Source organism: Vitis vinifera, chromosome 8 (assembly GCF_030704535.1).
Source record: "Vitis vinifera cultivar Pinot Noir 40024 chromosome 8, ASM3070453v1".
Taxonomy (NCBI): Eukaryota; Viridiplantae; Streptophyta; class Magnoliopsida; order Vitales; family Vitaceae; genus Vitis; species Vitis vinifera.
Genome location: NC_081812.1, coordinates 19069023 through 19096370, shown reverse-complemented (window position 1 = coordinate 19096370; position 27348 = coordinate 19069023). Strand labels below are relative to the sequence as shown.

The 27348-nt window shown below is 33.8% G+C and overlaps 1 protein-coding gene across 4 annotated transcripts; it reads left to right on the top strand.

Annotated features, from left to right (window-relative positions):
- The first annotated feature begins 6355 nt into the window (after positions 1 to 6355).
- LOC100240856 (serine/threonine-protein kinase CTR1) lies at positions 6356 to 25945 on the top strand. 4 transcript variants are annotated; one of them, XM_019221675.2, is made up of 16 exons: positions 6358 to 7171; positions 8282 to 8583; positions 8663 to 8807; positions 9228 to 9331; positions 13093 to 13301; positions 16221 to 16667; positions 16968 to 17008; positions 21109 to 21177; positions 21295 to 21395; positions 21516 to 21600; positions 21830 to 21928; positions 22767 to 22835; positions 22941 to 23072; positions 23299 to 23393; positions 23494 to 23701; positions 25585 to 25945. In XM_019221675.2, exons 1-15 carry the CDS (start codon positions 6602 to 6604, stop codon positions 23600 to 23602), a joined length of 2577 nt encoding a protein of 858 aa, XP_019077220.1. In that variant the 5' UTR covers positions 6358 to 6601; the 3' UTR covers positions 23603 to 23701; positions 25585 to 25945. The 4 variants fall into 4 exon arrangements, with proteins under 4 accessions (XP_019077222.1, XP_019077220.1, XP_010654038.1 ...); XM_010655736.3 differs by having other exon boundaries at positions 25360 to 25945; XM_059739191.1 differs by lacking the exon at positions 25585 to 25945 and adding an exon at positions 24561 to 25441.
- The last annotated feature ends 1403 nt before the right edge of the window (positions 25946 to 27348 follow it).

Sequence of the window (27348 nt, the reverse complement as noted above, 5' to 3'; positions counted from 1 at the left end):
AAAGTCCCCTCCAAGAGCCATTAAAAATTGGGCAAGTTGTGGTAGTTGTTGTTGTTGCGTGTTCTTTTGTTTGTAAGTGATATAAGGTGCTTATGAACTAAGCATGCAACTTGGTCCCAAAATGCTATAGTGACGTCAAAAAATTTCAATGATCTTATCTCCTCAGTTGGTGAGTCATATATCAATCTATAATTAAAAAATGCTAAAAAAAATAGATTACATATAAAATTTCTCTAAATACTCTTAAATTCCTCTAGCGGTATGAAATTTTGCCAATTACATGCCAATAGAAACATCAATAAAGTTTTTAATCCAAATCGTTGAAACTTTCATCATTCAGATATTCAACAATTCAATGTACTTTTTTGTCTTATTGTCAAATGGGTTAGCAAAATCACCAAATATACAACCGCACTAAAGAGCCACTACCTATCTTCCACCAACATTTCCTAGCTAGTATCGAGAATCTGTAAAAGGGGAGCCTTGCTTCCGATCTCGGTATCTCTCCCTCGATGATAGAGAAATAGATAGCGGGTTTCAAAGATGAGCAAGGACTTAAGGTCTTTGGACCCCAGGCCTTGGCTTAGGCTCCATTTGTCAATCTTCTTTTGGTGTGAGATTCTTGATGTGGATAAGGACATAGTTAGCTCGGGTGTTATGTGGCCATTGTTCAGTGTCCCTGATTGGAGTCTTTCAAGTTATTATTATTATGTGCTTTTTTTGTTTATCGAGTTGCCTTTAATTTTCTGATTAATTTTTGGCATACATTTTATATAAGAACGATCTTAATCTCTTTACAATTTTATTTGAAGATAGTACTTATTTTCCTAAGTATCTTTGTAAATTGCTGGTGCATTTATAATATTTTGGCAGCGAGGATTGAGGAAGATGAAGCCGTCCGCTCAAGAGAAGGCAAGGGCTCGGGGCTTGAAGCCGAGACCCTTTTTGGATAGGTCATTTTCAGGTGCAGTTTGTAGGTTGTTGGGCCATTGGTTTTTTTTTTTTCCTGTCTCATGGGTTTTATTCTTAGGTTTGTCATGACTGCTTATTTTTTATGTGATATTTCTGTGGGCTTTTGATTGTTAACTTTTCCTATTTCACCGACATCCAGCTGTACGTTTTATTTGGAATACTTCGTCGATCGTCACTGTTTTATTAAGTTAAATCTTCTTGGAAATCCAACAAACCATAGCCCACCCAAAGCCTAAAATTCATCACAGCCATCATAATTTTTGGTCCCCTCGGCCACTTCCAAAGCAATTTTAAATGGGCAGCTTTGCTACGCATCTCCCAAACTCGTTTATTCAAATTCCAGACGTAATTCAATTCCCACTTGTTGAGATACTTGCTTAAAAAATAAAATAAAGCATGAGCCCAAATATCATTAGAAGATATTCGGTTCAATCTGGCTAATGAACCTGTCCACACTCTTTCACACCATAAAAAAAAAGCTTGGAATTTTATATCATTTGATCGTTGAAAAAGCTGTGTCTTATTCTTTGGAAGACAGACATAATATACATAGAACGCGGATGCCCTGATCCGTCAAAAAAAAAAAAAAAAAAATCGTAGTTGGTATAAACTCTTTTACATTTTTTATTTGCTTAAAGCCTTTCATGCCGGCCAACACCCAAGAGAATGGCACAATTAATTGTAATCTATGGTTCTTTCGTGATCCCATATCTACTTTGTTCATAGTTTATAATGAGAATCGGCTGTTTCATATGCCAACCGGAGATGTTTCATTCGGTGCTTTCCCTATGATGGAGATGAAAGCGAAAGGTAACCCATTAATCGGCCTTCCGACCCCGCAGAAAGATTAAATACCCCTTGGTATTGTTTTCAAAAACGATTTTTCAAAAACAATCTTTATGATATTTTATAAATTAAAAGTTTACGTGGAGCTGAAAAAATCGCTGACCAATTTTTCGTGTTTTTAAGTATTTCTTAAAAAATAATGTTGATTTTTAATGTTTTATTTTAAATAACTCTTTATATTTATATAATTATTTTTTTAAATAATTTTAAGCTTAAAATGGTATCAAACATACTTGGATTTGTGTCAAAAATTTCCAATATGGAAATTCGAAGTCAACTGTCACGGTGATGGCCTGTTTGAAACATGTCGCAGCCCTGGGAAAAAATATGACCAGAGTGCAGTTTAGCTGTTTAGCTTTAGCAATGCTCGAAACGGTGGAAAATGCGTGCAAAGAATTCCAAGCTATGAATCCACGATTCATAAAAGAAAGTCTGAATTTGCAGGCCTGCTGCCAGTTTTTGGTACGGGTACAATGTTTCTTCTACAAGACTACAACTAAAACAAGACTTATTCCAAAAAACAAATCAGCTTTTGACTTATGTGCGAGACCGACAGGAAGGTGGTTGGAAACCCTCTTCCACTATTTGATAGATTTAATTTAGTCACGAAAGACTGTTTAGGAACGCCTTTCTTTAAGATCTGAAAAAATACCTCCTCCGACGGGGTATTTATTTCGCTCTCTTCCAATGCTTTTTCCACCTCGAATGAATGATCGACTTCGTTCTTCCTTTGCTGGAAGGGACGGTTCTTTCTAAGCCGTGGATGTATATCTCTAATGATTTTCTGTAGATGATTTTTCTTGTCACCGAAAATCGATGAAGATGTCGATTCGAGGATTGCTAATCAAGTTGCGAATTAATTATTACATTGAAAAGGTGATATTCTTGCGTTGATGAATGACTGCCCAGCCACTCACTCACAAGTGCGTGTTAAACATTTTGTTGACGGTTTAGTTTATATGAGTCTGGTGGGACTCCCCACTGACGTACAAAACAAATCCGAGTCTTCCAAGTCTGAAACGCAGTTTTGAGGATAATCACGAAACGGTGTGTCTTTTAATGCGGTATAAGGGAGGGATAAACTCCCGTGGAGGAGGACCAGGCCATGCACATGTGCGGCTGCAATGGTCCATGGCAGTTTGGCTCAGTGGTTCCGCCCAACTGCTTGAGCTGCTTGTGATTTTACAAAAACAAAGTTTGGCTCAATTTCAAATATTTGATGACTGAATCAAAATTTGAATAGTCTTAAAAGGGATTTTATCCATAAACCTGTATGAAAGGTTATATTGTTTATAATTTTATTTATAATAAGTTTCTAATATGGAAAATAAAATAAAATATTAATTTTACACTTATTTATTGCCCTATTTAATGTTTTAATTAATAAATATTTTAAATATTTGTGATGAAATATATAAGATTTTATTTTAGTTGGTTATTTAGTTTTTTTAACTAAATGATATAATTAAAAAAATTATTATTATTATTAGAAACCAAAATCACCTATTTATTAAACAAATTATATAAGTTGATATGAATATAATTACTCTTAGTCTCACGTTGTGTTGTCCCAAAATTGTCATCTTCATAAATTTTAAATTTATCTCATTTTGGTTCGTACAAATCAATGATAAGTTTAAAAGATTATTCACTTATAAAAATTATAAATCAATTACCAAATATTTTCATTAGTGCAAAAAGAAAAATAAAAAAAAAGCAAAATCACATATACCGATTAGAAATATCCCAACATGAATTGATGTTCCCAAAATACAATGAACTAGCACCTAAGCAACTATATACTCAAAGAATGCTAAAATAGTTGAAGCAAAAAAATTAAGTCTATATAGTACAAACTATTTTTGTAATGGTAAATGAATCACCCATGATTCAAATTTTCCTTGCTAAATGACATAAAATAGATTTCCAAAAGTCCACATAAAAATGATTGTTAATTGTACAAATTAGAAACAAAAATATTATTCTTGAAGTACAGTGAAAAAAATGAAATTGAAATTATATTATCATTGACTATTATTTCGCTTCCCAAGTAACCCTTAACATCATAAAAGACGATACAAATATAGTTAAACTCACTAAGAAAATGACAAACAGGTGGGTCTCTAGTTCAAAAGTTTGAAAATATAAAACTCACGGGGTACAAGTAGATGTTAATATAAAAGGGCAACGAGAAAAACGATAGTATGATATATATAAAACATAGTTAGTAACACGGTTTTTTTATGTAAACTTTATATTGACCAAGAAAAAACATACCCTCTTATTATTAATGCGATTGTATTTTAATTTTTAATAAGTTCACTAGTCTCAAAAGGTTTGAACATGTGCCTTCCTTAATATTATTATGAAATGTTTACACAAACATATAAACATTGACAAATATATGATATGGAACACCTAAAAGATTTAAAGCGCTTAAAACAACTAATTCAAAACCTAATACCATTTGCTTAATCAAACTATAGTGATATGTCTATATATTTAAGCAATTCAAACAAACGTGGTACAATCATCTCAATAAATATTTATTAAAACAATAATACGTGAATAATAGTATGTTTAGTGGTGTTCTTATTTGAAACGTTTTTAGTGAATATGTTTTTTCTTAAGCATATTCAGGCTTGTCAAGTGTTTTTAAAAAAACATTATAAGTGATTTTTCAACATTGCAAATAATGTTTCAAAATTTTAACAATATTTCCAAATTGCTATTAAATATTTTATATTTTATTTTTAAAAACACACAGTAAAATTAAAAACATTGTTAAGTAGACTTTTAATTTGATTTGTTCATATGCTTTTTTTATTAAAAAACAAAATATATGTTTGTAATAATTGTTATGTACATGTATGATACGAATCTCACAGTATGAAAAGCTCATAAGAACAATAACTTATTCAGAAAAATGAATTCGAGATTAAATATATTAGAAAAACAAAATTTTATCTAATATTGGAGATTAAGCATTTTCAAATGAAGTTTTAATGCAAACAATTAGTATACATTGAGAAAATTTTGAAGCATTTTCGTGTGAATAAAATATGTATTTAAAGTTTTTCAATAATTATCCAATCACTTAAAATGAACAAGATCCTATTTTAGTATTATTGACATACATGGTATATCTTGCTAAATATTGTGTTTTTTTGTTAATTTATCAACAACGTGATGTATTGTACAAAGTTGAAAACATTGAAACAGTATCAATGACATATTGTATTATTTAAATGAAACAACTAATATGAGTTTATTTTATAAAAAAAAAAAAATCAACTTTTTATCACCATACATGAATGTATGATACATTTCAATTTTTTGTAAATAATAATTATAAACATGATATGTGTTTACTTACAAGTACTATTATCTTATAAAGATATGTAAAACAAACAATAATAATTATATCTTCAAATTAAAAAAAAATGGTAATTATAAAACAAACAATAAATAAATATGACAAATATATACAATGCAGAGAATTATACATATCATCATTAATTAAAAACAATTCAATAATATTATATGAAGATAATATTACATGGTATGAATAAAAATGATTCATATAAAATGTAATTAAACCAAATGTATTTTACTAAAATTCTCTTGTATATAGAGTTTAAGATAAACCATGAGATTAATATTCAATTAATAAGATCAAGCAAAAATCCGACATACCATCTACTATAACACGTAAGAAACTTGAATATAATATGGAAGTCGATGCTTTAGAGGATGAACTATAGTTATAAATATAGCATAGTAAAATGGCTATTTACTTATTAATCAACTTTAATGTGAATTTTCATTAAATAAGATTAAAATTTAAAAACTTAAAAATATTAAATTGTATTTTTTTACCATTTTAACATGTCACAAGCCTTATTAAAAAAAAAAAAATTCACACATGGACAAATAGAACATAAAAATGCAGTTTAAAAAAATGAGGTGAATGCAATTATAGGAAATATTAAATACGAATTGAATAATTAAGGATAAGTACATCATAGTTAAAGTCAAGTATTAATATAAATAAATATAGAAAATAACTATTACGATATTATTTAATTTTAATAAAAACTAGTGGCGGGTTCAATGTATGTGGAAATAGTTTAAATAAGACATGTCATTTGATAGACAAAATTGAATATGAAAAACAAAATTAAAAGATGATGTCATCGCAAATATTTCTCCACTATTTTGACACGTTGCATATTTTATTAAATTTTAAAATAACGTCAAAATGGTTAAATATCTATAAAATAGCAACCATTTAATATATTTTAAACTTGATAGTTTTATAAGTAGCATAGGTATTTAGATTTGAAAAAGTGATAAATATTTCATATAGTTTTTAGATGTCAAATCCAGGGTATAAAATTAAAAATTAATCTTATTTTAAAATGCAAATGGACGCGGAGTAGGCATGAACAGGATGCCACGTGTGAACGATATACGGGGCTTCGGCTCACACGGTCGAAAATTGGAAAGGAAAAAAGGGGAAGAAGGGAAAACAACGAAAAACAGGGAGAAATGAACCCAAGTATGAAAATTCAAAAGGAAAAATAGCGAAAGCCAGAAGAAATGAACCAAAATATTACGATTACGCCACCGAACAAAACCGACCCTCTTCTACTCTTTCTCTCTCCGACATGCGCAGTCTAGAGAGAGAAACTTTAAAGTCTAGAGAGAGAAAGCAGACCGTCCTGCCAGAAATGGTGCTTTCTAGGGTTTTGTAGGAAAAAAAGGTTTCTTCTGATTATCGATGGAAATGCCTGGTAAAAGATCGAACTACTCTCTCCTCAGTCAGTTTCCCGACGACCAGTTCGTCGGCGGAGCGGCCGGAAATCAGCCTCCCTTATACGAGTCCCTTTCTGGGGAGAAGAGCAAAGGGAAAGGCTTTGATTGGGATGGTGGTGATCTTAGGAACCGGATCGGGAACTTGTTCACTACGTCGATCGGGTTGCAGCGGCAGTCCAGCGGCAGTAGCTTCGGCGAAAGCACTCTGTCGGGGGAGTATTACGTGCCGACGATGTCGATGGCGGCGTCGAGCGACTTCGATGCGTTTGGGGATGTGTTTAAGGTTGGTGGTGGCGGAGGCGCAGAATTGAGGGCCAAGGCAGTGACCGGGACTGGGGACTCGTCGTCGTCCAAGAGTTGGGCACAGCAGACGGAGGAGAGTTACCAATTGCAGTTGGCGTTGGCGCTTCGGCTTTCGTCGGAGGCCACCTGTGCTGATGATCCCAATTTCTTGGATCCAGTGCCAGACGACTCGGCGTCCAGGTCGTTATCGTCGTCCGGGAGTTCGGTCGAGGCTATGTCTCATCGATTCTGGGTAGGGTTTATAACGGTTTCTTTTTTCTTGCCTCTAGTTTGGTTTCTTTGATTCACATTTGCCGTAATTAGTGGCTAATTTTAGATGGAAATGCATGTTTCTGGTGTAATTCGGTTGTGTCGAGAATTGTAAACATAGTTTGTGAGATCCTAGTCCTCTCTTTTCATTATCTCGACAAAAACAGACCTTTTAGCTCTTAAGGTCTGTATAGTATCAATGCTAAATGGAGTATAGGCAATTTCATATAAATGATTGTGCAAATTGTCTTAATTGTGAAAATGAGCGCACAATTTTATACTAGGCAGTGGCTGTGAAGATTTACTAATACTGAGGCATTGAGTTTATAGACATGGCTTGTTGTGCAAGCTTGTAATTTTGACCTAAACTAGATATCTGGTCACAGTCCTTGCTCTGGTCTTTATCTCCTGATGTCAATGATAATGTTGCTTGTCCTGTGTATCACCAGTGCATATGATAGTTTCTTTTCTCATCTTTGAAATGTTCTTAGGCAAGGAAAATTTAGAAAGTAAAAAAATTTTCAAATCTTATGTTTCTCATTCTTTTGGTTTTGGAAAAAGTGACAGCTTATCTTAACTAAAAGCCTGAGGGTTATATTGGGCTTAGATGAGAGTTCTCTTTTCTGATCTCAAATAATGCAAAATTTATGATCAAAATAAATTTCTTTTCATATATTTTTCTCAGAAATGTAATAAAGAAAATGGTTAAAAATAGAATTGTCACCTGATGAAAAAAATGTTTTGTTGGTACACTGTGCATCCATCATGCTCATCTATGCTGACCTTGTTTAGTTGTTGGAAAGGGTAAGGAAAACAGTAGAAAATACAATTTCAGATTTTACGTTTGTTCTGATTTTCAGAAATTAGGAACTCATGTTAGTGAAGCTAGATAGTTGTATTTGCCTCAGTTGAGTGGAGGTTTTTATTGGTATTTGAGTAAAATTGTAACTTGTATCCCTTTTTTTTTTTTCTCTATATTTTCTTAGTGTTGTAACTAAAACTAGAACTGTCTCCTTTATATTGGTTATCATGTTTTTCTGATAAGTGTCTGTAGGATCTATATGTCATGCCTCATAAATTTAACATGCATCAGGTGAGTGGCTGCCTATCATATTTCGACAAAGTTCCTGATGGATTTTACCTAATTCACGGGATGGATCCATATGTGTGGACTGTATGCAATGATTTGAGAGAAAATGGTCGTATTCCTTCCATTGAATCACTAAAGCATGCTGAGCCTAGTGCTGATTCTCCAATTGAAGTTGTTTTGATTGATCGACGTACTGATCCCACTTTGAAGGAATTACAAAATAAGGTTCATGGTATTTCTTGTAGTTGCATGACCACAAAAGAGGTGGTTGATCAGCTTGCAAAGCTTGTCTGCAATTGCATGGGGTGAGTTCTCTAAAATCTTTGTCATAAAATCCTTGAAGGAATCATGATTTTGTAATCATGTTTTTATTGCCATCACAAGGGGTGCAGCTTCCACTGGAGAAGATGACTTTGTTTCCATCTGGCGGGAGTGCAGTGATGATCAAAAGGATTGTTTAGGATCTATTGTGGTTCCGATTGGTAGCCTGTCCTTTGGTCTCTGCAGACATCGTGCTTTACTGTTCAAAGTAGGCTCCTGTTCTTATAGTGTAAATTAAAATCGTTTTGTATTTGAAGTCATTCGAGATCTTCCTTAAGTTTAATTATTTTGTGCTGTTCTGTAGGTTTTTATTATTATTATTATTTTCAAATTTGATTTTAGGCTATGTTTTGATCTTCAAAAGAATCAGGGAAAGGGAATGAAAATGCTAGGAATTACTTTAAAATGGATTTCTCAAGCAATTTTCTGCGTTTTCATTTCCCTTCCCTTATTCTTTTGAGAGCCTGATGGAACCTAACTGGTTTTTGTGTTTTTTATTTGTTTTAGTGTTATTGGTATTTCCTTTTTCTCTCAGCTTATGTACATGAGAGGGTATTATTTTCCAGTTTAAAATTTTATTCTGGATCTATAAGGTGATTCATAGATGCTTGAAATTCTATCCATGCAGGTGCTGGCTGACACAATAGATTTGCGATGTCGGATAGCCAAGGGCTGCAAATATTGTACAAGAGATGATGCTTCCTCCTGTCTTGTTCGGGTTGGGCCTGACAGGTATGCTTCATTATTGACTGTGACATCTGTCAATATTGTAAACTACTAATGCCTTTAAATCAATAAAATTTTATGTGGATGTAAGTGTGGAACTTATAAATAGTACTCATGGGGACCATGGTTCAAAGTCGCAATTTTGGTTGAGTTGGGGGGTTTGAGATGGATCGGTCACAGCATCTTGGATTGTTATTAGGCAATTTGCATGATGCGAGTTAAAATTTTAATTTTTAGAGAAATAAATAATAGATGGACTTAACAAAATAATAAAAAACATGTATCACATTTTACATTGTCTAAATAATAGTAGAATATGGATTTGGATTGGTTTATGATATAATGATAATATTAGGAATTGACAACTTTACTGTTAATAATACATATTCATGTAATTACTTTGTACTAAATTTAGTTAATTTAATTATGCTTTGTTTTAAGCTTTAAGACATTAGTTTATGTTTTAAAAAAGCCAATCTCAAGTCAATGCTAAATGATTAGGGATTGAGATTGTGAAGCCTTTTTTTGGCAAGGCTATAGGATAAGGTAGTAGTCAAGGGAGGAGAGAATAAGGTGTTTTGATTGGAGACAAAGTGGAATTTTCTTAGTTAAGTCCTTTTACACTAGCCTTGAGTTAGGGAGATCGGTGTTGTTCCCTACAGGTATTGTGTGAAATGTGTGGGTTCCACCTAAGGAGAACATTTTTGTTTGGGAGGCGACTTGGGAAAAAGCTATGACTCTTGACCAGCTAGAGAGGGGAGGTTGGTTGTTGGCCAATAGATGTTTCCTGTGTCGCACTCATGAGGAGTCAATTGACCACATCCTATTTCATTGTGGCAAGATGAGGATGTTGTGGTAGCTTTTGTTCTCTCTTTTTGGTGTTTCATGGGTGGTTCCTTTCTATATAAGAGAACCTTTGTTAGGTTGGCATGACTCTTCTATTGGAAGGAAGCAGAAAAAAGTTTGGGGAGTAGCTTTTTTATGTCTTTTTTGGACAATTTGGAAGGAGAGAAACAAAAGATTGTTTGAGAATAAGGAGTTCTTTGATCAAAGATTGAAATTCTTGATTCTGTGTAACTTGTTATCTTGGACTAAGTTGTTTATAGATGAAAGCTCGATTTTTTTTTTTTATAAATAAAAGACAAAGATATATTGTATATTGATAAATAGATAAAGAGGAGGATGAGGGATCCTCCCCACAAAATACAAGAATTTGATTTGAGTTTGACTTAAGCTCCTCTACCATGCAAGGAAACCTATACAAAAATTAGTTCAATTATGGCTATATATCAAGACCAAACAAAGCTTCTCTCATTGTTTTCCACCTTTTTTGAATTATAAACTAAACACCCATTAAGTTGAATAACATTGAGAGGAGTGTCTTTAAATGCAATAGTACAAGAAGCCCATAAGGGGGAATAGAAGTGAAGTAGATCCCACAATGTCTTTGTCATCCTTCGCTTTTCCTAAAAAATCCTAGCATTTTTCTCTTATTACATGAGCCAAGGCAAAGTGAGGCAAGTGATTATCGAAAGGGTCTTGTCTCTAGCAAAACTCCCCAATCCTCTAAAAAAGATGGACAACATGTTGCAAATGCTCCTGGGTGGTATCCAATCCATTATGACTAGATTGAATAACTTGTATTATAACCCCAAGCTTATTAGACAATGTAGAAAAAGATAGTCGATCGATTCTCCATACTTCATACATAAGAAGCACCAATCAGGGTTAAGAGTTTTGTAAGGTCTTCTCAATTGTGGCATGTCATTGGTGTTCACCTTTTTGTGTACCACTAACTAGGCAAAGACCTTTACTATAGATGAGACTTTGATTTCCATACAAATCTGGTTGGAAATAAAGACCTGGAATTGATGAATTGGACAAGGCTATAAAGAAAGATTTTATCTAGAATAAACCCGAAATCAATGAAATTCATTTTTTTTTTTCGTATATTCACTTTATGCTAGGAAATTGACAAGCATTTGAAATCTATGAGATATTGGATCAAAACTTGAAATATATATTCTTGAGTGTACGTAAAGGAAGATTCAATGCCTTTGATTGATTTTGTTGATTGGATGGGATCTTGTCAGGAGAGAGAGTTGTTTTTTGTGTTCTCTCTTGTCTGGCTTTGCCTTTTTTGTGCTCATTGTATTTGTCTTGCATAATCTAGTGCATTTTTTTCTTTTGCCATTTATATACATCTCTTTTTGCCTATCAACAAAAGAAAAAAAACTCGTAACCTTTTTATTTTAATTTTTTTGAAAGTAATTGTTACTAGTATTGGTTTATGTTAAAGACAACCAACTTCAAATCAAGTTCATGCTAAAAACAACTAAATTAAATTTCCTATAATCAAAATATTAAGATGTAAGAAAATTAAGTTGGTGTTTAAGCCTAGAAAAGGGTTGTTTCTTGGTGTTTTGAGCAATGGGGGCACGAGAGTCAGCTGGGGAGAGTCTCATTTTCTGGCTTGGTAGGGTGGTGATTTTGTTTGGATGTTTGTCACTTGCTTTTCTCTTTGTTTTCTTGTTGGCCTTTGGGTAGTTTTTGTATACTTCATGTGTACGGTGATGCGTCATCTCTAAGCGCTTTTAATACATTATCTTATTTTACCTATAAAAAAGAGATATATAAGAAATTAAAAATATAACATATAATTGCTACTTAAATATTTATCATCAACTCAAACATGACTCAATTATCCATGTTTACTAAAACATCACTTATATTCATTATTTTTAATCTATTAAAGATTACCCATGCCTATTAACTATTTTCTAGTAAAACTTATAATGCTATACCACCCAATAGATTCATCCATACCTGTACTTGATACCTAACCAATTATTAAAATATTTCTTCCCTTCTATTTTTATTCACTTAAATGGTAAAAGAAGATCCAAAGATGGTTTGTGTCATGGGGAAACTCTGCTGCTCTTTCAGCTGTAATGCCAACCAACAAATCATAGGGTTTCAACCATGGACAAATAGAAATCACGATGAAGCAGAAGATGGCGATATTTATGAGTACAACTCATCTGGCATGACTCTTATAGAAGTAGATAAAATGAGGTTTTTTCCTCATCAATTATTACTTTTCTTCAATCATCCATCACAATCTAGTTGTAGATTTTCTCTTTTTGATTGATTGATGCAGGAAATCTTTGAGAAATATAGAAATTCTTGCACTTTTTCAATCATTGTTGCTGTGTTGTGGTGTCGTGGCAATGCGATTTGTGATCACGGTGTGAATCGGCTGTCTTGGGCTAGTGGAAAAATTTGGAATGGGTATTGAGCTGGTATTGTCATCGCTGTTCCAAATATGACTTGGCTGATTGGTCTTGGTGTCTCTTGATACTTTGAACCATGCGTGGGGCTACCTAGTCTAGTTGATATTCCTTATATGTTGCTCTGGTTTTACTTTGAATTATTGTGAGTTTATGCCCACCAATAGGCATTTATCCATCATTTGTAGAGGTATAATTAGCTTCTTGGGTTGTCCTGTTTGTAGCCCTCCCTTGTGTAACTTCTCTTTCCTCTCTCTCTCTCTCTCTCTCTCTCTCTCTCTCTTCCTCCTTAGTTCTTATAAGGGGATCTCATCTTTTGTGTGTTTTCTCTTCCATTTTCTATTGCAATAGAATCTCATTCTTATTAAAAAAATTCTCTTGTATCATATATTGAATTGCAGTCTCTGTAGCATGCCTCATCATTGAATATATTAGCAAACTATACAAACATCTCAGAGTATAATTGTATTACTGCAGGGAGTTTCTAGTTGATTTGGTTGGCAAGCCAGGGTGCTTATGCGAGCCTGATTCTTTGCTCAATGGTCCAGCTTCCATCTCAATTTCTTCCCCATTGCGCTTTCCACGTTCCAAACCAGTTGAAACTAACATTGATTTCAGGTCACTGGCTAAGCAGTATTTCTCAGAATGCCAATCCCTTAATCTTGTTTTTGAAGACACTTCAGTGGGTAAGCTCTTCAATTATTTAACCATACATGAACTGATATAGAATATATTATGTTTTGTCTTTAGATTCATGTACCTGATTTCTTAGTAATTTTTTGATAGGCAAATTGGTATGTACATAATTGAAAGGTGCCCACAAAAAAGGGGTGCAGCCCAATTACACACGATGTATGCAAGTGCACCTTATTTCTTAAACATGTGAACTCTATATTTTTACTTGTTTATTAGAACAGTATTGATGAAGTTGTTTTTGCATCTTATGTGTTGCTTCCTTGATTTTCCTTCAAAATTGAGTGAGCTTTGCCAAGTTAATAACCATTTATTAGAGAACTTGTCACTGGAATATTTTCTGTGCAAAAGGATGAAAAATGCTTGATTTTGTTGATATCATTTCTGGGCTTTACATCCTTTCCCTACTACTTATCTAGGGTTACCTCTTGGAGCTCGTCACAATTTGGGTAGTGTCTGGGATGTTGTAGAGGAAAGATTCAAGAGAAATTTGGCTATGTGGAAAAAACAGTATCTTTCTAAGGGGGGTCGTCTCACTCTCATTAAGAGCACTCTCTCAAATCTCCCCATCTATTTTATGTCGCTTTTTGTAATCCCAAGAAAAGTGAGACTCATATTGGAGAAAATTCAAAGGGAGTTTTTGTGGGGAGATATGGAGGAGAGAAGGAAGATCCACTTGGTAAGATGGGCGGCTGTTTGCAAAGACAAGAGGTATGGAGGATTGGGGTTAAGGCATATGAAGGATTTCAATAAGGCTTTGCTCGGTAAATGGCTTTGGAGATTCCCTCGAGAGAGGGAGTTTTTGGAGGAAAGTCATTGTTGGTAAATTTGGAGAGAAGGAAGGGGGTTGGACCACTAGAGAGGTGAGAGAGTCTTATGGGATGGGCCTTTGGAAAGATATTAGAAAGGGTTGGGAGGAGTTCTCTATTAGAACTAGAATTCATATTGGTAATGGTAGAAGCACTAGATTTTGGTGGGACATTTGGGTAGGAGACTCTAAGCTGAAGGATATGTTCCCTCAGCTGTTCAGAATGGCAACAAACAATTCTGCTGCAGTGGCTGATCTTTGGGGGAGGCAAGGAGGGGGTGGTGGGGTTTGGGAAGTGCACTTTAGAAGATTCTTTCAAGATTGGGAATTGGAGGAGGTGAGTCGTTTTCTAGAACATATTTCTGCAATAAAGGTTCAAGAAGGGGAGGATTTCTTGGTTTGGAAGATTGAGAGGAGGGGAAAGTTTAGTGTTAAATCTTATTACAGGTCTTTAAAGTGTGAGAATAGCCCTTTCTTTCCGGCCAAAGAGGTTTGGGGTTCACATGCCCCTTTGAGAACTCGTTTTTTTACTTGGGAAGCAGTTTGGGGTAAAATTTCTACTATTGATATGTTGATGAGAAGGGGTTGGTCTATGGTTAATAGATGCAATCTGTGTAAAGAGAATGAGGAATCGGCGGACCACATCCTTATTCATCGTGATAAGACTAGGAAACTATGGAATTCATTGTTGTCTTCTTTTGGGGTGATATGGGTATTCCCAACTTCAGTGAGAAACTTGCTAGGCGAATGGAAAATTAAGGGCCTAGGGAAGAAAAGGAAAGCAGCGTGGAGATTAGCGCCCATTTGTCTATTTTGGTGCATTTGGGGAGAGCAAAACCGAAGAACGTTCCAAGAGGAAGAAATGTTAGATACGAGTCTAAGGAACCTCTTTTTTCGGTCTCTTCTAGAGTGGTCTAAACCTTTTCTGGACTTGGACTATCTCTCCTTTCTGATTTTTTTGGGTGATGGGGTTGAAGTTTAGCTGTTTCCTTTTTAGTCTGTTGTTGTTTTTGTGGCCTTGGGTTTGGCTTTCTTTGTATACTGCCTGTGTACATGGGGAGCGCCCCCTTTTAGGCGTGTTTTAATCAAAAATTCTCTTTGTCTATCAAAAAAAAAAAACATTATTCCCATTCTAGTGATGACGGAAATTTACTTCCTGACATTGTTTCCATGCTAGGTATGATCCAAAATCATCCCAAACGATTTGAAAAATAAAGTTAGGTTATTAATTGTTGGATATATTAGGGTTAGCAACAAGTAGCCATCTATCGTATTATGTGATCAGCTGGATGCTCATTAATTAGCTTGTGTGTGACACAATCAATAATTGGGTAGGGTCTGCATCCATATTATCCTATCAGTGTTGGAGTTTGATCTGCCATGTTTGCATGAGTTAAATTTTCAATCTTATAAGCCTTTTATGACTATTATTATGAGCAAGTTTTGTCAGGCTCCTCTATTTAGGATTACAGGACTAGGAAGTATGAACATAACTGGATTCTTGCACGGATATGAATCCTTTGATGGTGGTTGACCTGATTACTCCTCAGAATGGTGTAGATGGTGGGTGGCTAATGAATCCATTTGATGATGCCAGGAAAGCTCAAGCTTTACTCAGGATGTGGAAATTAGACAGGATCTCTTATTAGAAAATGAATTGGAATTTTGTTTCATCATTGTTCAAGAGGGAAATGTGAATGCTAAGAGATGCTACAAGATGCTAAATTGAATGCCCTTTTCCAGTTGAATTTCTTGTCGGGGGCACTTGATGGAGGAGGATGTCATGTAAACAGATCAGTTAATCACACATTAATCAGTTTAACCAAATTAAATCGTAAAAATATAGATGATTTTATGCACTTGAACTTATTGAGCAAAACAATGGTCACACTATGTTTATTTGCCCCTATATTTTATTTAATTTCTTTGTTTATATTTTGCTTTCCTCTAAGTTGCATGCTCAAATGATTTTCTTTTATTTTATGATGAAAATAATGTGTCAAAATTATTCTCTACTTATTTTGAATTAATTAAATTTTGGTTTATGTTTCTTGGTATAACCTTGTATAAGTATTAAACAAGTTTTTGATTTCCATCCTTATAGGTGTCATTGTTGATGAAGCTGATGGAGGAGATTCCATGTATCCTAAAAAATTTGATAGGAAGTGCACAGATAGAACCCACCTTGTGCCCATTTCAAGAAACAGAGGTGAAACTCCACAGTTGCCTATGCCCCCAAAAGTTGCTTGGCCAAGTGCCCATGATCAAGATTCCCAACTGTTTAAATCATGCAACCCTTATCAGAGCAGTATAAGTCCAACAGATGCAGTCAAAGATCCTATCCCACCAAAGCGTATCCCACTAACTGGGCATGGGGATGTTCAACCATCTTTAGCCTTGTCTGATTTGAGAGGGGATACAATAAAAGATATGAGGTTCACTGATGGAGGCCAATTATATCCAAATAAACCATGCAAGGAACTTTCCCTTGATGTGGAGGATTTGGATATTCCATGGAGTGACCTTGTTTTAAAAGAGAGAATTGGAGCAGGTATATATATGTATTCTCCCTCCCCCCCCTGTAGAACATTTATGAATGCTAAGATGAATGTCATTTTAGTGTGCAGAGGCTATTTTCCTGTCTGATGCTCGATGCAATTGATCACAGTAATTTTGTAGGACATTGCCATTGAGGCTTAGCTCAAGTGGTAACGGGCTGGGGAGGGTTTGTGTTTTGTGGGAGGTTTTAGGTTCAAGTCCCAATGGGGACAAAAGTTTACCTATAAAATAATAATAGTAATAATTTTGTAGGATTTTGTTCTTAAACTGAATTGTCTTGGTGCATTTCCAGGTTCTTTTGGGACTGTTCATCGTGCTGATTGGAATGGATCGGTAAGCAATATATCCTGTGTTTATGCTATTATCATATTATGATTCCAAGGCCATTGATATGAGAATGGTTGCAGCCCCTTTTGTTAGGTAGTTCTTGATATGATGTAACTGTTCATCTATGTTGCTATATTCTCTGTTTTAGAATGTCAGCTTGTGTTGACCATTAATGTGCCATATCTTGTTAGACTTCTGAATTTTAGCTATTATAGGGAGCATCTGTAAATTAAATTTTATGGTAGCTGTTTGAAGAATTCAGAGGTATTGGTTCATATTAATGAATTACTTATCGAAAAAAAAAATAATGAATTACTTATAGCCGTATATTTTTTTCTCAGAAATTAATTATAGTGGTATAGAACACATTTTCAGTAATTCTTCTTTAAATCTTTGTACTAAATAATAAATATGCCTTGTGTTAGAGTAGGCGCTATCCTTGAATATGGTCTAACAAAGGTTCAATTTATTCAGCTTTAGGATTAGAAATATTTTGTGGATGTTGATATGAGCATATTAAACATACGAATTTTGGAACTAATGGTGGATTGTGGAAATATGTTATAATTTTTCCAAATGATCATAATGAAACTCTAATACACTACTAAATTATCCTATGTCCAGAACTAACCATTCTGGTCTTGAAAAAGACATAAGCTTATTCAGGAAAATGTAGTGTTTTAAAAACTGGACCGGAACAGCCTATCCAACTTCCATCCCTTCTAGATCCTTTCCCTACATACCCCACTTCCAGATCCTTCCTCTGTGTCCCCCCCCTTCCTCCCCAGGGCCTCCCTAGCTGCTCCAGTCGCTGCCTCCCGCCCTATGACATGCCTACAACTCCCCCCCATTCTAGATACTACCCCTCCTCCCTTCCCTGTGTTGCCGCAGTCGGCCCCCCCCCTCCACCCCCCTGGGGACTCTTTCACACCCTTTTTTAGATTTTTTTTGTACTTTTTATTTTTATTTATCTTCATTTATTATTATTTTTATTTTTTGATTTAAAATTTAAATTAATGAAAATTGATTTTAAATAAATTTTTGAAAATATTGTGTCCCTCATATGTTAAATAAATTTTTTATTTTAAAATTAGTTTATGATTTAAAAATAAAATTTAAAATTTCTGATTTTAATCTAAATTTTTGATTTGAAACTAATTTTATGATCTTCAAATAAAATTTTGATTTTTAAATAGTATATAAATTATTATTTGTATTTTTTATAATTATTTTTAACTTTAATAATATATAAATTATATATTTATGACGTTATTGGTTCGATTGCGGTTCAATTGTTGGACCGACCAGTGAACCGTGAACTAGTAATTTTTTCAGTTCAATGATCGGTTCGGTTCTGAAAACATTGGGAAAATGACTGGTAGTGTGATGAAGGGGAAACCCCTAGAGATTTTACTTGGTCGTAAACCTAGTTTGGTGGATATTTATAAATAGAGATTTCACACACATTTTTTGATAGGTAAGAGATTCCACACACATGTTCCATAGGAGATGTCTAACAAACTTGAACCAAGATCAGAAGTATTCTTGTAGGATAACAAAAGGAACTAGAGGAGGCTCATTTTATTGTACAAAAAGGTTGTGCTATTAATGCTTCATTTTTTGAAGAAGAGTATGGTGAGTTTTAAAGTGAAGTGAGAATTTATAAATATGGATCAAGAAGTAGCACTTAAGTAGAGGATTATGATAAACCATGTTTGGTTGGCGGGCTATAGCATGGGATAGGATAAGAGAGGGGATATTATATTTTATCCTATATTTGGTTGGTGAAGGGATATGATAAGTTATTCTATCACTTATCCTATCCTATGCTCAACCAAATATGGGATATAATAAGTGGTGAGATATATTATCCACTTTTTTTTTTTTTTATCCCTTTTATATGGGATATATTAATGTAGCATAAATTTATTTTTTATCATTTTTTTTATATACTCATTTTGCAAAATTTTTTTTTTTATTATAAATTAAATTTATGGTTAAAAAAGAAAACTAAAAAAAATATTTATAAAATAATATTAATATATGAGATAAATTATTTTTATATATTAAATAATGTAATATAAATTTTTTTTACTTGTAAAGTTTAAATATTTTAATCAAGAATATTGTTAAACATAAGTGATTTTTTTTTTAAATAGAAAATATTGGAATGTGATATAATTTTTATTTTAAATATTGAAAATAATATATATTTCATATTATTTTTTATTCATTTCATAAATTAAATATAAATGTAATATAACATAACATATCTCATTGGATATACTACCTTAAAATATCATGTCTATAGGATATGGATATCCAAGGATATCATATCCCATTGGAAGTTATATCCTATCCTATTCTATCCTGTCAACCAAACGTAGCCAAAGTGTTTTACACCAAATTTGAGTTCTTAAAACAACTTAGGACATGGATTTTCAAGTATAATGAATGTTCATAATTGAGCTTATTAAAAAAAAAAAAAGAATGTTCACATTTGAATCTAGTTCCAAATGGAGCAATGTTTATTGAAATAGACATTTAGAAGGATAAGCTTTGTGACATGATATTTGGACTCATATGCCATTCTATTATTTATTTGGAGAGCTGCTGTCATACTGAATGCTCTTTAATTGAGAATGGAACAAGTAGCATGGGCTCCTCCAAGCACCTAAACATTTTTCCAAGCACCTTCAAGTACCTCAAGAGCTTCTTAAAGTTGTTCCAAGCTGCTCAGGAAGCTGGTTCAAGATTTTGAAACAATCCAGAGCTGCTTGAACCCTTAGAGAATGGCAAAAACAGTAGATATTGGGGGCAGACACTGACAATCAGTTCAAAATCTTCCCATATTCTTATCTTTCAGTCTCCATAAATACTAATACTCACTCTCTTTTTCTTCATCTTTATTCACTGTGAATAAGACAGAGAAAAAGAGATGCAACTGTGGGTGAGGCTATGGGAGGTAATGCCCTTTTTAGGTGATGGTGTTGATGGAAGGTCACACAGTGGGTCTGACAGTTACGACCAAACATTTATTTCTGGATGATGAAGTGTGGGACTAAGGTTTTGAGTGGTATGAAGAAAATGGAGGAATTGAGGGTGGTTTTCAAATGGAGATGAAGGGGGGTTTTTGACTGAGAGGGGTTTGAGAGCAGATATAGATGAGAAGTATACTTCTAACAAATAAAAATAAATTAGCTGCACTCCATTGAAACCCATAATTCATGATGGCTGAGCTAAGCTTGACATAATATGCTCCAGGCAACATCTATTTTAGACCACAAATAGCTGTATTTAACTTGCAAACTAAACCCTCTATAGACCCTTGAGGGAAGTGATACAAGTTCTTGAGCATGTTGAAAACTTTGGTTTTTAAAAAATTAAGTTGCATGGTATAAATCATGTATCATCATAGTCTCATAATAATAAATTCTGAAGAAACATGACAAGTGTTTGAAAAAAAAAAAATGATAAGTATTTGAAGAACAGTAAATTGTCTATGTAAGAGATTGGGCAAATTATTAAATTTGGTTGTGTGATTGTTTAGGGGAGTATTTCATTGAATTTGCAGTGTTGATAGATTGGCAATTTGAGAGCCATTTGTCTTACCTTTACCTATCAATAAGAAGCTATATGGCTCACCTTTTATCGCATACCTTTTGAACTAGTTATGGAGGATAAATGGAATCATTTATTTTGGAAAACTGCCTGCTATATGTTTGAACTTTGATGTTGTCCTGAGTACCGGGTTATGGTTCTACAATCCACAAAGATGAAACATGATCCGTACCATATAATTATGTACTCATTTCCTAGACGCAGTGGGGACATTTTGATTATTACAAATTCCAACATATCTTGCGTCTCTGTTATCCTCATGCATTGTGTTTTCAATTTTCTTGTTGCTTGGATATTGTCCATTATTTTCTTTTTCTGAAGCCCTATTCAAGATCTCTCTCTTTTTATGGTAACCCATTTCTTGACCTCCATAAATTCTCATTAAATTGGTTCAAGAGGGTAACTAGGTTGCTGGGTTGTGTTCAAAATTCTGTTATTAGTCATTTACTTGTAATAAATAATCATATCAAAGCTTTTGCTTCCAGGATGTTGCTGTAAAGGTTCTAATGGAACAAGATTTCCATGCAGAACGTTTCAAGGAATTTTTGAGGGAGGTGCGTAGTGGCAAACATGCTTATCAAATTATGCACTAAGCTCAAGAAAATATCAATTGCTATTCATGGTTTTCATAGTTTTGGTTTGATTTATAGTTCACTGTCTTTCTTTGCTAGGTTTCTATAATGAAACGCCTGCGGCATCCGAATATCGTTCTTTTTATGGGTGCAGTTACGCAGCCCCCAAATTTGTCCATAGTTACAGAATATTTATCAAGGTTTTTAATTTTATTCCCAAACAATCCTTTTTTCTTTTCATTTTTTTTTATTAAAATGAGATATTGGTATTATTTATTAAGTTTCTGTTCCCTGAACTAAATACTAGTTTTGAACTGCAGAGGTAGCTTATATAGGCTTTTGCACAAACCTGGTGCAAGAGAAATGTTAGATGAGAGGCGTCGATTGAGTATGGCTTATGATGTGGTATGCATTTGAAGAGTAAATATTTTTTGTCCTCCAACTTATTCGCTCTCCTGTTTAAATATTTTTGAATTTTTTTAATGATGTCATCTTGCTGAGTCCTTGTAATTATCTGTTATAATCATCATTAAGTATTTTTTTAGTGATTGTTATTTGGATGCACCTTTTACCAGCTAAAATAACTTGTTTTATTATCATTTCCGTGCTTTTTTTTTTTTTTTAAAACAAACAGGCCAAGGGCATGAATTATCTTCATAAACGCAATCCTCCCATTGTTCATCGAGATTTGAAGTCTCCAAACCTTTTGGTTGACAAAAAATACACCGTGAAGGTAAGAGTGGAATATCTTGAGCTTGCAAGATAGACGTCTACTTCGATAATCAATGTTCTAGCCACCTTAGTTTTGCTGCCTTGCACTTTTTGTTTTGATTTCATAATTAATTTGTTTTTTCTTTTTGTTGACATAGAACCTGTGAGAAATTTGATATGGAAGTCAAATAAGAAGCGTGTTGATTCTCTTTGTTTGGATAGCCATCCCAAATTGACAAATGCCCTAGGCAGATCAGTCCTGAATAGGCATGGACATCACTGGCTACAGAATGTGCTTGCAAATTTTAGCAGAGCTAAAAATATTACTAATTGATTTTTTAATCAACTGAGTATGAGAAATAAGCTCTATGGAAGGAGAAGGTTTAAAATGTGTGCCACTTTCTTTTGAAAATTTAACACTTAATTGATTAGTGAGGGCTGACCTTGGAGTGTGGGGAATTAGTGATTAGCCTGAAATTAGGGAAGAAAATAATGTTCAGAATTTGATCTATAGTCCCTCTGGTAAATAGGCCTGATAAATGGGGATTAGTTTTCTGATACACCCTAAAAAGATAAGTTGTTTTTGTACATTCCTGCTGCTTAATTTATTGTCTACTTCATTCAGAAGTTTGTCTTATCTTATGTTGGCAATCTGCATGAGGTACATTTTAGTGGAATTGTATTCCATGCAGTTCTGCTCATTCTGAAGTGAGCATACATATGACAGGGAATTTTCATTTTGATCTTTCAGATGAAATCCAAGATCATTTCCAAAATTTGTTTGCTTAATTTTTCTCATTGAGTTCTTCATTTAGAAATTTTCCTTTTAGTTTGGCCTGATATCTGTGGTGTCCATTCAGGTTTGTGATTTTGGTCTTTCACGGTTCAAGGCAAATACATTTCTTTCATCCAAATCGGCGGCAGGGACGGTAAGTTTTACTAAGCTAGATAGCAACACAATCTCAGTTCCTTGTATTTAGGTGATATGGATCATTTTGTCACAAATATAAAATTTACATTTTTCATTTCATCAGCCTGAGTGGATGGCACCAGAAGTTCTTCGGGATGAGGCATCAAATGAAAAGTCAGACATATATAGCTTTGGTATAATCTTGTGGGAACTTGCAACATTGCAACAACCTTGGAGTAATTTAAATCCAGCACAGGTTTGTCTTCTGAAGTTATGTAATGCAAGTGAAATCATTGAAAGAAGAGAGAGATTGTTGATGATTATATTTTTCTTTGAAGGGAGATGATGCAATTCTTTTAAAATTGATGAATGTGAAAATGTTGTTCAGGGAATGAAGTCTGCTGGTAGTAAGCAGGCTGGTTTAGCTGAGGAGTGTTAATCATTTAAATACAACTTGTGGCTCAATGTTCATTGTCTTGTAGGTTGTAGCAGCTGTTGGTTTTAAGGGCAAAAGGCTTGAGATCCCACGTGATTTAAATCCTCAAGTGGCTTCCATAATTGAAGCATGTTGGGCAAAGTGAGTGACGGTTTTTGATTATACAAAAAAAATAGTAGGTCCCATCACTAATTGATCTTTCCATTTCATTAATAAGAACTTTTTTATTGTGGTATTCCAGTGAGCCTTGGAAGCGCCCTTCCTTTTTCAACATCATGGAATCCTTGAAGCCACTGATTAAACCTCCCACGCCTCAGCCAGTTCGTGCAGATAGACCACTGCTTACCTGAAGGGTGCATCACCTAAGAAGCCTTTTTTGTGCACATATATTGACATTCTTTTGATGATCTGATGTCTGACAGCGATTCGTGCTGTTGAGATAATCTCAGGTGAGCCTTTTTGCCTTCTATGGATTGCAACTCTCAATAATTCATTTTATTGATTTTATGAGCTTGTTTACCATGATTGAGTGTTTTCTAATTTGTTCAATTGATAGTAGAGATTTTATGAGTAAAGAGAAGACAACTTGAATCTTATAATAGTCATCATAAACGCAATCTCCTAGTGTGCATTTTTCCATTCTCTGTGGTCTTCAATCAAAGCTAAAGTTTATACTAGTGTGGGACACTCTGAAGCTTCATGTGTCATCTTCTAGGTGGAATATATACCCTGACGTGCATGATCCTCCAACCCTGCTGTATTTGGAATGCAAATTTTGCACCCAATCCACCTACTAATTGTTGACAACCTTTGAATTGACGATTTCAAACTTTTGGATGCATTTTTCTCTCTTAGAATTTCAAATATTACGAAACTTAAGAACTTTTTTTTTTTTTGATAAGTACGAAACTTAAAAACTTTTAGGTTGACAACCTTTGAATTGACGATTTCAAACTTTTGGATACATTTTTCTCTCTTTAGAATTTCAAATATTACGAAACTTAAGAACTTTTTTTTTTTTTTTGATAAGTATGAAACTTAAGAACATTTAGGTTGCTAGATAGGTTTCATCCGAGCAGAAGATGAAAAAGAAATAAGAGGAGGCATGGTTAGGGTTGTGTGCAGGCAACTACTTCTGTTATGATTGTAGTGGTGAAATGCTTTACCTTTTATTGCCTCAATTGTCATCCTCTTCATCCTTTTTGTCATCTTCTTCCCTCATTTTGCTATGAACTAACCCCACCATTTGTCTCTTTTAGTGTGTATCTATTTCGGAAATGATCTTAATACGTAATTTGGTATTTTCAGTTAGATCAATATAATAGCAACATATTTCCAGATTACAATGCAAGATGCTGCTGCCCTAAGAAATCACTTCTGCTCCTGCTCCTATCTTCTTTCTATGCCTGGGTGGCTTACTGGGTACTTTGCTAGATTTGAGAAAATATCTCATGGAATCAAGCCATTGGATGCATGCTGACATATAGACAGACATGCATGTAGGGATTGCATTTCCCCCAGTTTCTGTGAACCTGAATGCCCTTGATTTTATTTTATTTTATTTATGTGACATAATCTGTGATGGCATTTTGCTATTTTTAGACCCCAACTCTTCGACACGACATACACGCCTTCGTCTTTTTCCTGAATTTCTCTGGTTTTGCTACAATATGTTTAATCAAATGTCCAAATTCCAAATCGTCTCCTGACAACAAACCCGTGCTCCCTTATCCCTACAGCACCAAAATTCCAATTTCCTTTATTATTGTTTTGTTCTTGGTCATTGCTCAGAATTTTCATAATTTTAATTTCCCCAGCACAGTTCTATACTTGACAATAGTGTCATCTCTATAAAATTGATGGTAGTTTGTCACAAGCTTGATTGACTTGCTGCTGATATCTCTGTTCTACAACTCTATATTATATACGTGGATAGATTTGGTGTGTTAATATTGTCTTGACAAACATGAATCACATGTGGGAATGTTGGGGGAGTAGGTACTGTGACACTGTATTTTCTGTTCAAGTCTAAGACATTGTTTCTCCTGTTGGTTAATTTCTTGAAGTTGTTAAAAATTCTGACACTGTTTTATGTAATTGGTTGCAGAGTCATTGTTGTACATTTTTCTGTTCTCATTGTCAACTGAGCATACTAATTCTTAACGCAAGTCAAAGGAATTGCAACTGCATATGGGGAGTATCTATATATGCATTTCCATCCTCACCTCCCAATGAAATATTGTTTGCTCTAGTCAATTGTGTTTGTCATCATGGAAAATTTGTATAATTCCTTCGCTCATAATTTTGTATGTATCCATAATTTACTGAACAGCTAACGGGAAGCATCTTTGCCGGCATTACGCACCAGTAGAGATTTATGTTGTACAACTCATCTCGAAGATTGTCGGTTTACAGGTTCTTTTCTTTTCTTTTTCATTGGACCACTGTCAATGATATGGAGAAGAAAAAAGTTGATAAAATCATCAGAGATTCGTTAGGACCAGATTTAGCATTCCACGGAATAGATGCAGGAATGGGACCACCTGCAAGGGGATGTTTATGTGGACTGTCTTATTCATCTATAAAGGGTGATTATATAGTAAATACATTAGATTAGTTATTCTTTTAAACTTTATACTATTGTTTTAAGCTTGTCCTTTATTTGTAGTACACAAGTGCTTTGTGTTTTTGTGGGTATAGGTTCTTATGAGATTTTTTGTTCTATTATTTACCTTAATTGCCGGCAGGGGTTTAATAAAAACAAAAAAACGTTAGAAAGTCTTAACAATTTACTTCAAAATGATATTTCTTGTCACACTCTAATTAGAAAAATAAATGAAGACTGATATGGAGAAACTGGGATGGGGTGATTTGGAGGCGTGCACACTGATGGATGGACGCATGAGTGGTTCGGGTCGAGTCGTGTCATTTGGCTTCGGTTTTAGATCACCCAGCAGTCGGCACAGCTCTAGGTCCAAAGTTGCTTCTGCTCGAAGCAATCATTACGATCAGAAAGATTGGTCCCTACTTATTTTTTGGTTGAAGAGCTGGCTGTGCGCCCCTGAACCCTGAAAACTAGCTTTTAATATTTTGAGTCTTTGACATTGAGTGTCCGTTTTATACCCTTTTTTATTTTAAGTAAAAAACTTTCACATATATACAAAACATCTAATACAAAAAATAATAGTAAAGATAATAATAATAATTTATATTATATCTTTAAAAATCATTTTAATTTTTTTTTAAATCTGGGATAATAATTTTTTACTATAAACCTCTAAAACTTCTTATAAGTTATATAGACTTATTATTATTTTTATATTAAAAACAAAAATAGAAAATGTATTAAATGAAAACTAAATAAGCACCTCTTTGGTCACCAACAAATTTGGGAAAAATTTTATCCACCTATTTAAAAGGCGGTTTTCTATTTTTTGAGAGAAATAAAAAGCAATTTTTACAATCTAACGATAAAAAATATATATTTTAGTAGTTTTCAATTTTTTTTTTTCTAATGACTGTTTTAAAAATATAAAATAAATGTGAAAAATAAAGTATTACATATAAAATTTGTTTTAAAAAATATAGAAAACAAGGTAAAAATATTTCAAAGTTTTCAATCAATTTATTATTTAAAAAAAAAAGAAATTATTCTCAATACTATTTTTTAAGAAACTGTTATCCAAACTAATTTTGGAAAACTATTTTCAAAAACATTTCAATGTGTAACTCTTATTTTTTGAGAAAATTGAAAAGATTTAACATCCAAGCCTAGGAACTTAAAAACCAAAAACAGATTAAAATTGGATGATGTGTTGATTACAGCGACCAACAACAATGAAGAAATATGCGTGAGCTTGGCAAGGAGACAAGGCAGTTCTTTTGGAAGTAAATTTTGAGGAAAGCTCAGCTATCCTGGTCCCCAAACTGTCAAATAAATATTGAAACATCAAATATGTGTTGAAAGTGAGAGTCAGCCTCACCCACCATGGCATCCAAATCAACCATCTCCCAAAACTTGTGCTTATAAACGAAAGAGAGTTGGTAACCAAGTCGCATTGTTGTTTGGGCATGGGATGGGGGACCACCTTGTGTG